We start from the raw sequence: 15,999 nt of genomic DNA, 5'->3' as shown, positions 1-15,999 counted from the left end.
TACCCTGAACAGGGTATATTGTGTTTCTTACAAAGTTTGTAACACCCAAAAAGTAGCTTCAAAGACCCAATAAAGTACATAGTTATATGAATAATCAGCGTAATATTTGCACACGACCTTTTCTGTCTAAGAATCTGCTCATTTGTCAAAACCGCAGATATCAGTTCACTATGCTATATAGCTGCCATACAAACTAACCAATCAAAATTAAGTTCTTGTATGAAAAACTTTCTTATTTTACAAGAAATCATTACGAAATTTTACACAGATAATTTTTTTAACTAACAGTACATTCTGTAAACAAACTGTTTAAATTGGTCTATTATAGCATATAGCTGCCATACAAACTAACCAATCAAAATTAAGTTCTTGTATGAAAAACTTTCTTATTTTACAAGAAATCATTACGAAATTTTACACAGATAATTTTTTAAACTAACAGTACATTCTGTGAACAAATTGTTCAAATTGGTCTATTATAGCATATAGCTGCCATACAAACTGACCAATCAAATGTAAGTTTTTGTATGAAAAACTTTCTTATTTTACAAGAAATCATTACGAAATTTTACACAGATAATTTTTTAAACTAACAGTACATTCTGGGAACAAATTGTTCAAATTGGTCTATTATAGCATATAGCTGTCATACAAACTGACCAATCAAAATTAAGCTAATGTGTGGTGAACTTTTTTATTTGACAAGATATCTTCACAAAATTTTACAGAGATTATTTCTCAAACCAGCGCTATAATAATCCGAACAAATTTTTTAAGTTGGGATCGGATCACTATAGCAAATAGCTACCATACAAACTGACCGATTAAAATTAAGTTTTTGTATGCAACACTTCTTTATTTGACAAAATGACCGAACAAAATCAAAATAGAAATGTGTTTATACCCTTTTATGCCATAGAAAAATACAACAGTGAAGGGTATTGAAGCACATGCTCATTTTTATTTACTTTTCTGAACGTTTTTATTTCATATTTTGGGTCCGTACAAAGCATTCGTGTGTGTGTGTGTGTGTGCGTAACACAACGGCAGCAAAGGGTGTCTGGCGTTGTAGCGAAAATATGCTGCCGTAAAGCACACACTAAAGTTCGCTGTGAAATGAAAGCTTAGTTACCGGAAAAGTTGAATTTTAAACAAATTTTCGCCTGCGCATTTCATATATTTTTGTTGTTGCTTTGTCTATGCTCGTGCCTCATGCTTTTCCTTTCAAATATTATTATTTTGCATTTTTGCTAGCATTGTTGTTGTATGCGGCGCTGTTTTTGTAATTAGCGCCAACACAACCGGAGGCAGTGCAAATGGCAGCAAAAGCAAAGTACCGGAAAAATAACGGACAGTGTGCGGCGAGCAAGCGAAATCAGCATAACGGTTGGCATAAGTTGATGTGGTTGTTGTTGTTGTTTTTTTTTTTTTTTTGGTACTGCTACGTGTACATCTAACTGTTTAAATAGGAGTGTAATGCTTTAAGGTTGCGCTTCCCTTGCTGTTGCTATTTTACAACAGTTGTTGTTGTTTTTGTTTTGTTTTTGCATTTAGCGCCATCGTGCAAGTAATTAATAAAAGGTATTTGTGCTGTTAATTGTTTGTGCTAATGTTAATTTCGTTATTCGCATTTTTTCGCTTTACACTCAATTATTGTTGTTGTTACTGTTGCTTTTATTCTGCTCTTTCCGCATTCTCACTCAGCATTCATTTGCACGCGCCAAAAACCCTTCACATTCACTGCGCACATTACAATGCATTTTCGAATGCCATTTCGAATGCTATTTTCAGTACCATTTACATTTGATTTCTCTCTTTTTCGCTCTTTTTCCGCTTACAAACAGTTCATTAATAAATAAATGAGCAAAAAGTCGCAAATAAATAACGTTAACAACAAGCAAAACTGTAATCAACAGCGCATAACCAACCGTTGGCGAGTGCAAACTTGAAAACTTTTAATAAATGATTCTTGTAAATTTTGTTTTCACAACAAAAGCTTATATATCGCGGTATATTGATAGCTTTTTGGGGTAGCTTGTTGGGGGAGCACCCACAATTTAAAGCTAAATTTTCCATATATCCAGAGAGAAAAACTGTTCGTAATTGAAAATTTGGATTTTGAACTTCAATGCGACCCAACGTTAGTAATCGTTAGTATATAACTAACGGTTGTATGTAAGCGTATTAAAGAGAAAGGAGTCATGTGAAGAAGTTCACGCAAATGAGGAAAGTTCGCTGAGTGCCATTGACTTGTGATTCTTTTATATATGGCTCATTCAGTACACGACTTTCGGTCTTAGACTAAGTAACCTCTGGGTAGCCAAAGAACAACCGTTTGAATGCGGTCTAAAGTGAGAAGGCGAACCATCACTTTACAGGGTTGTGCGCTGGGTTTGAGACCCACCACGTAAAAAACGCCCGAATGAAAAGGAAACAACAGCAAGAACCCCTCTGTTCGACTTCGCCGGAGCTCGAAATATGGTGATCTGTGGTACTAGATTTCAGCACAGGAAAATTCACCAAGCTACCTAGCTGTATCCGGTTAATTGGAAGACACGTCTCCAATGTTCTAGACGTGTGTACGCTCTGTGGTCGTAAAATCGACTCGGACCATTATCTTGTTGCAGCCAAGATATGCACCCGCCTCTGTGCAGCAAAAAATGCAAGTCAACAAACTCAAAGAAGGTTCGACGTCAACAAGCTGCAATCACAAGAGAAAGATGAATGATTTCCACCTCGTCTTGCACTCCTGCTCTTTGAGGGCACTTGTCAGCAACTTGGTATAAGGGAACTGTGTTAAGGCATTTCATGCTCCTCACGTACAGCTGCAAACGAAACCATTGGATTTCGGAAAATATAAAAGAACAGCTGGTAGAACAAGGAGTGTCGCGTCGCAGTGGAGAAAAAGCTAAGCAGTCTGCTCCTCACAACATTACAATCGACTACAACACGTGCGGGATGGGGTAGATACCGAGAGCTGAAGATGGAAGCGCGAAATGTATAAATACAAAGAGCTTGACAAGCTGGCCGTCAGACAGTCGTACGAAAAAATTCGGCAACTAACAGGAGGATTCAAGTTCGGTGCATACTGTTGTAGAATCCCTGGAGGTGGTATAGTGATTGATGCCCAGAGCATACTAAAACTAATGGCAGTGAAAACATAACACAAGGAGATGGTGCTTCCCCAAACCGATGACGACGGAGCAGACGTTCCATTGCCCGACTATGAAGAAGTTCGAATAGCAATTATCCGCCTGAAGAACATCATAGCGGTGGGGCCGATGGATTGCTGGCCGAGCTATTCAAACAGGGCGGCGAAAAAGTGATAAGGAGCATACATCAGCTTCTTTGTAAAATCTGGTCGGACGAAAGCATGTTCAACGAGTGGAATTTAAGTGTACTCTACCTAATCCACAAAAAGGGAAACCATCTAGACAAAGCGACTCCCTTTCGTAAAACTTTAAGCAATTGAGAAGTAAAGTCCTCCCTTGACGAACAAAAACCAAACTGTATATAGTAAGTTACTCGTTATTCCCATCCTGACAACATGAGTCGACGTTACAAGTTTTCGAGAGAAAGTTTCTGCGGAAGATCTATGGTCTTTTGCGCATTGGCGCGCCGAATACCGCATTCGATGGAACGATGAGCTGTACGAGTTATACGACGACATTGACAAAGTTCAGCGAATTAAGAGACAACCACACTCATATGACTAGTGATTCGCCAGTAAGTCATGAATCAATGTTGGCCACTACAACATATAAAAAAGTTCTGGCATTAAACTTCAAAAATTTTGAAAACAGTTTTTTAGAGAAAAAATCTAAAGTGGTTTGAAATTGAGATCAAAATTGAGGTTTGAAATTAAGATTAAGCCAAGATACGCACCAACGAAATAAAATATACGTGCTTCAAATTATTATCACCATGCATAATTTGGATGTAATATGCGTTTTGATACGGATATTTATTAGCGTGGCCTATTGGAAAGCAATATCGCGGTTTCGTTTAAGCTGGTATACATTCTCTCCGATAGTATAGTTGATATACAGACCTTTAGCTCATTGAGTGTATGATGTGACTAGCAGTAGCTTCAAGCTACTTCTATATTAAACTTGTCTAATTGCATGGCCACAGAGGAATCGTGGGAAATTGTAACGCCGATAACCTTTGCCAGAAAAGGCATCCTTACCAAAATTCCATAAGCATGAGAACAATCACGCGTTTCTCCGGTCAAGCTTTGGTTACTGTGATTACACCTGTGGCGTTGCGAAAGGCTTCTGGCCCAGGATGGAACAGAAAAAGCCCATTTAACTGCTATCTCTCTGCAAGGCTGTTATCGCCACATTGCTAGGAATCCTAACGAACGGACACTGTCCCATTGACACTCACTCGATGAGGCTAATATTTTGTAGGACGCAAATGGTCAGAGTGACAATGAGGAAGAGGAAGATGAGATGAAAATATTTAGATACTTTCTTCTTCAATGTCGAGCTTTCGCCAGACTAAAGTCGAAGCATCTCGGTTATCATACTTTTTATGAACCCGTCGAGTTTTCTAAAATTTATATTGGGTAGTCGAGTCTTGTAGTCTTTTCGTATTTCTAATCAAACTTCAACTTACTTTTTTTATATTTACACTAATAAATAAATAAATATATAAATAAACAAATATGTAGCATTTTGGTTGACCACTCTTTGCCAAAATATTAACCGTCTAAAAAAATTTGTGGCAGCCTCTAGGCGTTTTCACGGTCTTTTAAATCCGTACGTAGGATTTCTGATCATCACAACGGACAGGCGTCTCTAGCCGTCCAAATGGGATTATTTGTGGTCTCTAGAGAAATAAGCCTATTCACATTAACCTTACCAATGAATCTCAAAGTAGAACAGTGATTTCTCCGCTTTTCGAATTTAGCCTCCGAATTCATAATATTTGCCTTCGAATTTCGAAATTAATATACAGAATATTATAGGGATAGTATTGTGTATCATGAAAAAATGTGTCTATTCCTCACTTATTGTACAGATGCATTACTCAAGGCGGCACCAGCACCAAGCATGAAGTAATTTCTTTTAATTTGCAACACTTAAAGGAAATGCTTTCGAAGGTGCGAACGACAGCGTAATATAAGCATTTAGTAACTAAAGGCATCTACCAAAATAAAATTTCTTGAAATTATTTCTTTTGAGTCAAGCAAATTTATTTGTTTCCTTTTACTCCGCATATGATTAATTAATACGTTCTACTTATGCGCGTGTAAGAAGCATTTTAATTAAAAATACTTGAAATACTTGAGAGCGAAGTGGGAAATGGCAAAAATGGCAATTGGCGTTGCAGCAAGGAATCAATTCGTCGATGCAGCAAAAATGCACAGAAATGCACACTTGCACATAATTATTTCTTGTTGAGGGCGTATGCACTGCGGGGAGCTGGCCCAAAATTTAAACAGCGAAAAATGCTAATTAAATGCTTGTGTGTGTGAAGAGAAGACATATAGACATACATAAGAATGGCAGAAGTTGTTAATAAAAATGTTTTATTGTATGTATATTTGTGTGTATGTGTCTGTGAATGTGTGTTATGATGTACTTTATGTATAATGTAGTTTTGTATGCATAATTTATAGTTAACTATATACACACGTCATATACATATATGTATATGTGTATGTGTGTGCCGTGTGATTGTAGTAAAAATGCTTGTTAAAATAGCGCAACTCTTCGCATTGGCGGGCAGCAAAAGTACTTACCTTTGAAGCAGCATTTTTTGCTGCGCACCGCATAAATGCAGAGACAGATTAATATGAGTATCGCGGCCAGGCAGCCGCCAGCGATGCCGAGCAAATAGCTCATCTCCAGTGGTTCTGTTGTGGTGATTGGTTGGTTGGCGGGCATAAGCGTTGGCGTTGACGATGACCAAAATAGCGCCATGATGGCAGCAACAGCAGGTATGCGTTGTTGATTATTTTGTTGTTGTTTTCGGCATTTATAACGACGAAAGCGTGTACGGCAATGGCAAGCGTCCAAAAGCGGTTTTCAGGCAAAATTCGCAGCATTACGCCAATTTTAATATATATTTTTAGTGAAATAATGTTGTTGTTATTGGTAGTATTCATTGCGGTTATCGCCGACGTCCGTATTTATTTATTTATTTAATGTATATTTGAGTTGAAAATTAAAATTGTGTTCCACACAGTCCAGTTTAACAGCGTAGATGATGAGGAAGAATGCGTGCGCGAAATGTACAAAGAAAATATTTTTTTTATTGAATTTGTTAAAATTAAAAAAAACAAGAAAATTACAAGAAAAACTATTGGTATTTGTTATTTATGTAGTGAAAGGTAGATGAGAGATAAGAGAAAAGTGCTAGCTACTATAGTTGTTCATGCAAAATGTTGCTCATACGCAGTGGCATTGACATAAAACTTGTGCGTAAAAGCTCAAAGGAAAATATAAAATTTATAAAAAAAAAATTTATCAATTTAGTTAGATTGCATTCTATTGGATTGTTGTTTTTGTTGTAGCGGCGGAAAACATGTCTGCAGTAATGTTAAGGAATGGATTCAGATTTGACAGTTCTTGGTCGGATAAAAATCTGTGTTCGCTGCGGTTACTTAGACTCGACTGTAGTTTGTATTTCATTATATAAATAAATATATGGGGTTTCACAAGTCTCATAAAGTTATAAGTTATAACGATTCGAAAACATAGCATTGAGAATTGTAAATGTGTAAGCTCATTTTTGTATGAAATCCAACCACAATTTTTTTAAACAAGTGTAAAAATTTATATTTTTACAATTTTACGATGCTTTACGACGGGTTGTGAGTACCCCAATAATAATAAATGAAAAAAATGTAGGCATGCAATATGTTACTCATACGCCCAGGTAAACAATTTTATTAACAAAGGTGTCGTTATTTTCGTTTATATGAAATATTTCTTATTTAGCTACTAGATTTTAAGAACTTAATATTTTTTGTATTCAGTTGATTTAAAAAAACGGAATAATCAAAGAATTTAGCAAATTTAGCAAGCCAAATATTGCTCATACGCAGCGTTGGGCTTGAGTGCAAGAATTCATTTTAACAGTTTATATTTAAAATACGGCTGTCATTCGAATCTGTATACCACCAATGGTTTTTACTGTTTTTTTTGCGACAAGCAAAACTAGATATCGTCACCTAAAATGCAAAACAACGTATCTTCAAAAAAATATAAATTGAGTTGTTTATTGCTTACGCTTCACTACATCATATTACTTAGATGTAGAATAAAATTTCCAGCTCCTACTTAGATATAACGAATGTATAATTATTTTATAACCAAACTGCTGTTAGACATAACCAAAGTATAACCAAAGTATAACCACTTTATAACCTACACTAAAATTTAGTTTCAATTGAAGTGCTTTCTATTATATAATTTTTCTTTCGCCTGTAATCTTATGGAAAATGATGTCACGCTATTTTGCATTTTAGGTGACGATATACTATACAATAATGTAGACTAAAAATTACTCATACGCACCGCTGACAACACTTTAATACGGGTTTTGACCATATGTTGCACAAAATATTAATTTTATTTTTCTTTTCAGCAAAGCTAATGTGTTTTTTGATCTATGCTCTTCAGTAAATTATATTAAAATTTTTTATGACAGCTTTTGACTGCCTTGTTTAATATGCAAAATGACGCTCATACGCCTTGGCAAACTTTTTTATATAAAGCTTTGGTGTCAGCAGAGTTTTAATTTTTCCAATTAGAAAACAAAAAATAAACAAGAAAAACCGTTCCTTCTTCTGAACTTAAGCTATAACATTCTTCACAGCTGCATTTCCTATAACAACTAATACTAAGTATATGTGTGACTAAATCTGAAAACGTTAACGGTCAACGAAAAACATTTTCTAGTTCTTTCTAGCCACATTGTGGGACAAAAATTTCCTTCAAGTCGAATTAAGGTTACCTAATAAGGAGAAAATCGTAAATGAACTACTTTATCTGAATTTTGATCAACAGTTTGTAAGGCAGCTATATGCTATAGTGATCCGATCTGAACAATATGTTCAGATATTGTAGCACTCTCTTGGGCAATAAACCGTGGTAAATTTGGTGGAGATTTCTTATCTAATAAAAAATTCTCCATAGAAGGACTTGATTTTGAGCGATCACTTTGTATAGAAACTATATGCTTTGGTTATCCGATCTGAACAATTTGTTCGAAACATTATAGCATTGTGTTAGGCAATAAACCATGCCAAGTTTTGTAAAGATTTCTCGACCGCTAAAAAGTTTTTCATACAAGGACTTGATTTTGAACGATCGGTTTATATGGCAGCTATCTCCTATGATGATCCGATATTAATGATTTTCACAAATGAGCGGGCTATTGCTAGGAAAAGAACGTGTGTGAAATTTCAGATCGATAGCTTAAAGACTGAGCGAGTAGCTCGCTTATATACAAAGTATCGCTCATACGCCCTGACAACGAAATAATTATTTAGTAGTGCATTGTGATTAAGTTTCGTTCCACTCACGCGCTTCATAAACTATAATTTTAGTTAAGCTCTTGCACTCTCCATTATAATCTTCATTATTTATGTCAGTTTAGCACGTAAATGACAGCAAGAAAGCACGAATTAAGCATCTAAAAATTAAACTTCTTTAAATTGCATGCAATATAGCAAGAAAAAATTTACATAATTCACACCATAACCAACACCAACAGTGTAAATAAAGGCATACGATTGCATCAGCGACAGTGTGCGGCTTGGCTTTTCGTGGTGGCGAGTGGCATGATGACGCTTATCGCAAATTAAGACAAGCAAATTACAACTTAATTGTCGCCCATAAGCATTAACGTGAGCGTGTGCATTACGCTAACTGCGTAGGTGTATGCGAGTGTATGTGTGCGTTCGTTTGTATGCCTGCATGCAAAATTTTACTTAACATGCAAAAAGATAAGCGCTTATGGGTTGATATTTTTCAGCCTTCTGACTAAATGCCGCATTTCCGCCGCGGACGCCGTCGCTGTGGCAGCCACACAGTCGCCGGTGTTGAATGGTGAAAATTAATTTATGCAAATTAAATGAAATTAAATTACTGCTGTAAAATGTCAATTACTAGATGTTGCTGATAAAATGTAAACAACTTTGTGATAAGCGTGTGCATGAGTAAATAGTATTAATATTGTGAGAGGGAGAGGGTTTTTATTTGTGCAGGGACTTATTTTTAATAATAGTTCATGAGCTATGTGCTACAGATCGTGCTGTTGGGTGGATTTTATAGCTACTATAGGCTTTTGTTTTGGAAATTTTTATATATGTCGAGAGCATATATCCAGGACAACTACTATATAAATAAAAAAAAAAATGGTAGGGAACTTGGCTATTATAGAAAATCATTTCAATTAAAAATTTATGCTGCGTTTTGTAAGCAAATCTACTTTAAAAGAATACTTAGCAAGCAGTAAGTCAGTTATATCCTTAACTCTTGTCGAAATATGTGTTGTGGTAAGAAACCTCGCTAAATATGGGATATGACTAATTTCAGTAGCCGAAACGATATTTTACTACATAAGAGCTTGGCTGGGGGGTCTTCTCTTATTTTTCATAGCTTCAAAAAATGAGCGGATGCCTTCGAGGCGGTGCATCTTGGATAATGCTAAATGACCTGCAGTCTGCACGGCCTTTCGACTCCTGGACTCGACCTCGACCTTGTTACGACCTTTTGAATTGGATTAAGGGTTCTATCAGGTCTGTAAGATTTTGGTATAATCTTTGGCTGTTGGCTGTGACATTCCGCCACCCGAATATGTTGGAGTGACACCTATCAGAAATGACTGACAGTGTATGACGCAACAAGCAAGCCTTAAAAATCGTTCTTCTTCCTTCGTCATTAAGTTGGTGTGGTAGCTGCATGTTGAAACGACTCCTTCTTCGCGCTGGCTCTAAACGCATAGCTTCATAAGGGCACGTGTCTCAGAAAATTTTAGCACTCTTTTTCGGGAGACGGTTAGCGGCTCTGACCGAATTAGCATAGACAAGAAAAAAATAAAAAAAACAAACGTAGACGAAAAGGTGGCGATAGGAAGTGAAGGGAGATCGACGCCTTATCGCAGATTTGTCATGGAGGGAGTGCTGTTCTAGGGGTGACAAACCGTCGCCAACTAAGCGACGCTACCCCAGTCTTAGAAAGTTCGGCGAATGACTCTTCTAAAACCAATAGATTGGGGACCTGGTGGAAATTTGCCAGCATGCGACATGGGAAGGAATCTCTACTAGACTCATATGGGTCTCTACTGTGCCAACAACACTAGCTATGAAGCAGAAACAATGTTGGTTCAATAGAGCTTGATTTAATCGACCGCAGCAAGGAGGCCAGTGCCATCTGCCAAGAAGAAGCTCTTCCATTACAGGGTCGATGGCTATTACGCAATCCACTATAAGGAGGCAGTCTCTCGAGAGATCGTCGATGCCAATTTGTATTCATCTATTGTAATACTAGTTTTTTGGATTTGCAAGTTGGCTACTACATTTTTTCATTTTTAAGATATGGCATCTCCGAAAAAACCAAAAGTGGTTACTGCTAGTTTTTTTGTTTTATAGACGATCAAAGAGACTTTAATTGAGTTTATATTACAAGTGCTTTAAAGCAAATGATATTCTAACATTGTCTTCAACCAGCTAAATCAGGACTCAGAAAGTCGATGTGGTTGCAAACTTCGCTAACCTTCATACCCTACTAAGGAAGATAATTCAGTAAAACTCTGAACTAACTTGCAAACCAAAAACTTCTAATACTTAAAATAACAACAACTACAAATACTACCACGTATTAGTTACTACAATAGCATTAACGTACATGCAACAAAGATACGCTTAATGTGGGATAAATAAATGGAAATCACTCTGCACCTGTAAACGTACCCTCCACATTCAAATGAATGGCATGCCGATCGGTGCCGCGCTCATTCTCCACAACCAGATAGTAGGGACGCGAATCGTGCTCATCCGTGCGTAGAATATGCAAAGTGGAGAGATAGCAATCCTCGCGTGAATCCTGCAACATATCGTCGGCGCGAAAGCGGTCTGCTGGCGGCGACAAGCAACCAAAGCAAGTCAGCGTTAAAAGTGAAGTGTTGCGATGGTGCGGTACGACGGGGTGTGAATTTAGACAGTTTCGTTGGTAATATGCGGTGGATATGTGGCATCGTGTGTATGTGTGAGTGTGTGCGCGTATGTAGTCAGCATACCGCAGTGATTGACATGCGTGTCAATGTCAAATGGCGGAGTGCCGGCAAGGCGATGCCGAAAGCAACGACAGCATAACGGTACAAAGAAAGCGCGTACATAGCAAGAGCGTTGCATGTACATGTGCCACATGCAGCACAACATTATGCAACAATTGATTGAGTTAACAGGAGCGCAAGCGTTGACGCATACGCAGTTAATTGGCAGACGCATTTGGCAGTGTGGCAGCAAGTTGTTGGCGATGTTGTAATTATTGTTGTTGTGCGCAATTGTTGTTGGTAGCAGGGAGCAAGCAGCAGGCAGCGGTTTATTGTTAATTACATCGTTCGCATTTGAAGCAACGCAGTGAGTTGTCAATGTTGCGCATTTTTGTAGTTGTTATTTTATTAAAGTTGTTCGTTGGTTGTTGGTTGCATGTGGCAGGTGTATTGACCGCAGCAACATACCCATTAACGCGTTCAATACATCATTTATGTACATGCAACAGCAGGTCATAGTGAAGTGTGAATAAGCATGTGTGTGTTGTTGTTGTTATTATTATTTTCGCAGTTTCAGTTGCAACATGTGGCAACATGCGTTTATTGCGTTATTTCCATTCGTTATTTAACGACCGTTGTTGTAGTTGTATCGAGTTCATTAACGACATTGTCATTACGGCGTTTTATACCATCACCACATAGCGGCATATGAAATGAAAGAGAATCGAAAAGTTGGGAAAATGTATGAGTAAATTGTTAATAAACATAAATTACTTATTGAATTGTTGAATCTGTGTTTATAATATTAATATTTAAATATTGTCAACTGAAGTTCGAAATAAAAGTTAACGGTAATTTTTTTAAATCGTTAATTTAACACTTTCTGATAGAATTTAAAACACAGAACATTTTTTTAATTCGTTAAACCTCTTATATAGACTAGGGTACATAAATTTTGAAAGCTCCGGAAAATAGATCCCTTCACCAACCCTCCCCCCGCAAGTTTTGACACATCCGTGAATAAGCTCACTTCCCCTCTTCTCCAAGGGCGACTTCCCACCCACAACTGCCTCGCCGGTATTTGGGAAAAGAAAGAGCCACCAGAGTTCGGTTGGGCGACTTCATAATCCAAGTGATCCGTTAAGAAGTCAAAGTGAGTGAGGATTTGCGAGTGTTCTTTTAGGAACCCAGACTTTCTGAGTCTGATGACAGCTGTCGCAGCCATACACCTGCCGGCGATGTCCAATGGCAATATAAGCAGGATGGCGTTAAGTGCCATGGTTGGACCTTAGTGCATCACATAAGCTGATGAGCGCCGCCCGTTGAATGCTCTCGAGTTTCCTTGCAAGTGTGGGCTTTTCTAGAGCCCTCCACCACATAAAGACCCTATAGAACATAATGACCATGACTACTCTCACTTTCGGTGAGAGACCCCACCTGTTGCCAATGCCTCTTCTACAGCAGTACGAGGCAATCGATGCCTTTCTTGCTGTCTCTTCGATATTCGGCTTCCATGAAAGCTTCCTATCCAGAATGAGCCTTAGATATTCCACTGTGTTTACTGGTTGCAGGATGCCTCCCGCCTGCATCTTGTATCTCAAGTGAATAAAACCATTTCGGCATCATTTGGGTTGATAGCGAGACTGTTTACAATGGTCCAATTTGTTGCGACGCTGAGATACCCTTGCATCAATTTGTAAACGGTGCTCAGGAACCTTCCTTTGACCATAAGCGCCACATTGTCTGCATAGACAATCACCTTGCAACCACAATCTTCAAGTTTTTTCGGCAAGTCGTTAACGACCAATGGATGCTGATGAGGAGAGAGAACTTTACCTTGTGGGGGTTTGATTCAACTTCAAAACCGTCCAGAGTAGCTACAACTGCTTCCAGCTGTAGGAAAGTAAGTTTCTACCAAATTTCGCGAAAGAAAAAAAAAAATGTTGTGCAAGATAAAAATACAAAAAAACCCAAAAACTTGATTATTATTTGCAAATTTTACACAAATTTTGAGGTTATGTGAAGGAAGACTATGAAAAAAGTTATAGATCTTTTTATTACCTACAACATTGCCATATAACTTTTTTCTATAGGAGTCATAGTTTTGTCGGAAGTCGAGCTAAACCATTTTTAAGCTTTAAAAATTCAACAAGGCTCTTCCCCGGTCTTTCCCGAGCTCAAATCGTTCGGAAAAAATTTGTTTTTTACGTCTGTTATTTTATACTTCGTTTTGCGATGAGTTCCATTCAACTATGATTTATTTGAATTTTTATCGAGAGCATAAATTTAAATTATAGGGATCAGTGTTAACATTGAACAATGGGGTATCGACGACTTTTAAGTGAATTTCTACATTTCTTTGCAAAAATAGTGCTCGCTCAATCGTATAAATGACCAAAATTCGCTCATAACTTTTTAAACATTCAGCTGTCCAATATGTGGATGTCAATGCATATTTTCGAGTTTTTGTCGAAAATGTCAGCCAATCGGTCGATACACTTATCAACAAACTGTACTTTTTACAAATTTAAATATCACTTTATGGCCTCATTTTATCATTTCACTCGTTTTCGCTTAGTTCATATCAAATAAACTTTATTAAAAAGTATGAAATTCTGTGCCAAGCAATTTGTAATTTTCCACTGTTTTCACATGGATGTTTTCCCTACCTTTTTGTATTAACACTTTCTCTATTTTGTATTTTGTTTTTAAAACTAGCATTCAGCTGATAATTAAAAAGTTTTTGGCATGCAAATAAAAATAAAAACAATATTAATGAATTAAACTTTATGACTGCATTGCCATGGGCCTTCAGCTGGAAACTTCAGTTGTACAAACTGTATAGTATGTGTAGTATAATTGTCCAGCGATTATGGCAAGCGACTTGGGCGAGAACATACATGCATGCATATAGATAAACATGCCTTGTACGCAAATGTATACAATTTTAATTATGCCAACTTTCTTGCGACGTCCTGCCTGGCGATAATTAATGCCCAAAAATATTTCAAGCTCCTACGGCTATTCATTTTGTATGCAAATATGCACATTAGGGTGTCTGTTATTTTTGTGAAATTTCAGTTTTTGCCGTAAAGCAGGTTACACAAACTAAATAAGCGATTTAATTTCAATGTAAACTCGACTTAAATCATGTTTCTTTTTCCATAACAAGGAATTTTGTAATATTTTGCAATCAATTTTTTCATCTCCACAGCAAATAAGCCAACAGCTTTGAAAAGAGGTTATTTGATAAAGACTTTACACTATAGAAAAAAGGTCTGTATAACTTTTTTCCACAAAAACATTGCTTTAAAAGTTATATGCAGTTAAAATTATACTGTATTCATACAGTACTCCATGCCGTATGAGCAACACAGAACTTATAAGGCAGTTGTATACACTGCTGATCAATAGGTTAGACGCACGTTTCTTGAATTACAATTGTTTAAATATTTGTTATTTTAATGATGATTGAAAAAAAATTGATATGCAAAAATATTGGGTACTTAATGATAATTTAAATATATTATTCAAATGATTATTCAAACTTAACAAAAGTATGTTTTTTAAACATTTTCTTAAAGCTACTCAGAAAAGGTGCCTTTTTCGTGGTCATTAGCTTTTAAACTTTTTATAAGAAAATTATTTTTCGAGTTACTATTTGAAAGTAATTTCAGTAATGAGTACTTCCTCTTTACAAGGAATCTATGTAGGTCAAGGAAATCTCGCTCCAAGCACGTTTAATAGCTGCAGTTAATGTTTTCTTAACTTCGTATTGCTTTCCTCCTTCGTATACTTTCCATGTTAGCAAGCTCCAAACATTTTCAATTATATTAAGATCTGGAGAATGAATGACGTTACTACTCGAGCGTTATGAATGGGAGCATTGTGTTGTTGAAAAATATAAGGAATTGGTCCAAAGGTATCACTTAATTGTGGAAATACCGCCTCCAACAATGTTTTGAAGCGTTAATCTTCTGATCGATAAAAACCAAGTCAGTTGTTCCATAAAACGTGTTGGCACCCCACACCATGACTCCACCTTCTCGGCTGTGGTGGCGACTTAAATATAACTCATCTTTCCGCAAATCGTGAGAATAGTATTGAAAGCCATCAGGGGCATCCAAATTGAAACGTTTTTCATCAGTAAAAACAAATGAACGCCAATCAATAAGTCGAGTGCCAGATTCAACAGTCCACGTCATGTATTCTATTGCAAATCTAAGCCGTTTTTCTTTGCGAAGTTCATGTAGGGGTTCTTTTTCTTGATTTTTAAACGCTTCAGGTGTTTTGCAATTCTGATTGTACGCTGCACAGTTGAAAGGCTTATTTTTACGCCGGCTAATTCGTTAATCTTAGCTACAATTTTGCGTACTAATTGTTCAGATAGGGCTTTCTTTTTTCTTTTAAAGTTTTTTCCATATGCCTCTGGATCCTTTAAATATCTATCAACGGTTATCTGTGTGGCTGTTTGGATGTTTCGATTAGATAGCCCTTGGGAGTGAAAAAAGTCAACTTTTTATGTTCCAATAAGCTCAAAATAATAGCTTTTCTCATTATTACTTTAAATGTAGCTCGAAAAAAGTTTTTTTGTATTTTTTTAGTACTTTCTCAATAGGAAAACTGCACTTGTTTACGCAAGGCAAACAAATGTAATGTGCGTCTATTTCAATGACCAACCGAAAACGCACGTGAATGCCACAGACATTTCTAGAATCTTCGAATGTACGGTAATTTTTTCGAAAAACAAACTACTATGAGCAAAAA

The 15,999-nt window shown here is 36.8% G+C and overlaps 1 protein-coding gene across 1 annotated transcript in view; it reads right to left on the bottom strand.

Moving 5' to 3' along the window:
• The window catches only part of LOC120766854, a 159,475-nt gene that overhangs the window by 101,574 nt on the left and 41,902 nt on the right, over nt 1-15,999 (bottom strand). Inside the window, 2 exon segments of the mRNA XM_040092581.1 lie at nt 5,750-5,863; nt 10,919-11,095. Of these exon segments, the coding sequence (XP_039948515.1) occupies nt 5,750-5,863; nt 10,919-11,095 (291 nt within the window).

This window comes from Bactrocera tryoni, chromosome 1 (genome assembly GCF_016617805.1).
Source record: "Bactrocera tryoni isolate S06 chromosome 1, CSIRO_BtryS06_freeze2, whole genome shotgun sequence".
Lineage (NCBI taxonomy): Eukaryota > Metazoa > Arthropoda > Insecta > Diptera > Tephritidae > Bactrocera > Bactrocera tryoni.
Note: the sequence above shows the minus strand (reverse complement) of the source record. Positions and strands in the feature narration are given on the sequence as shown.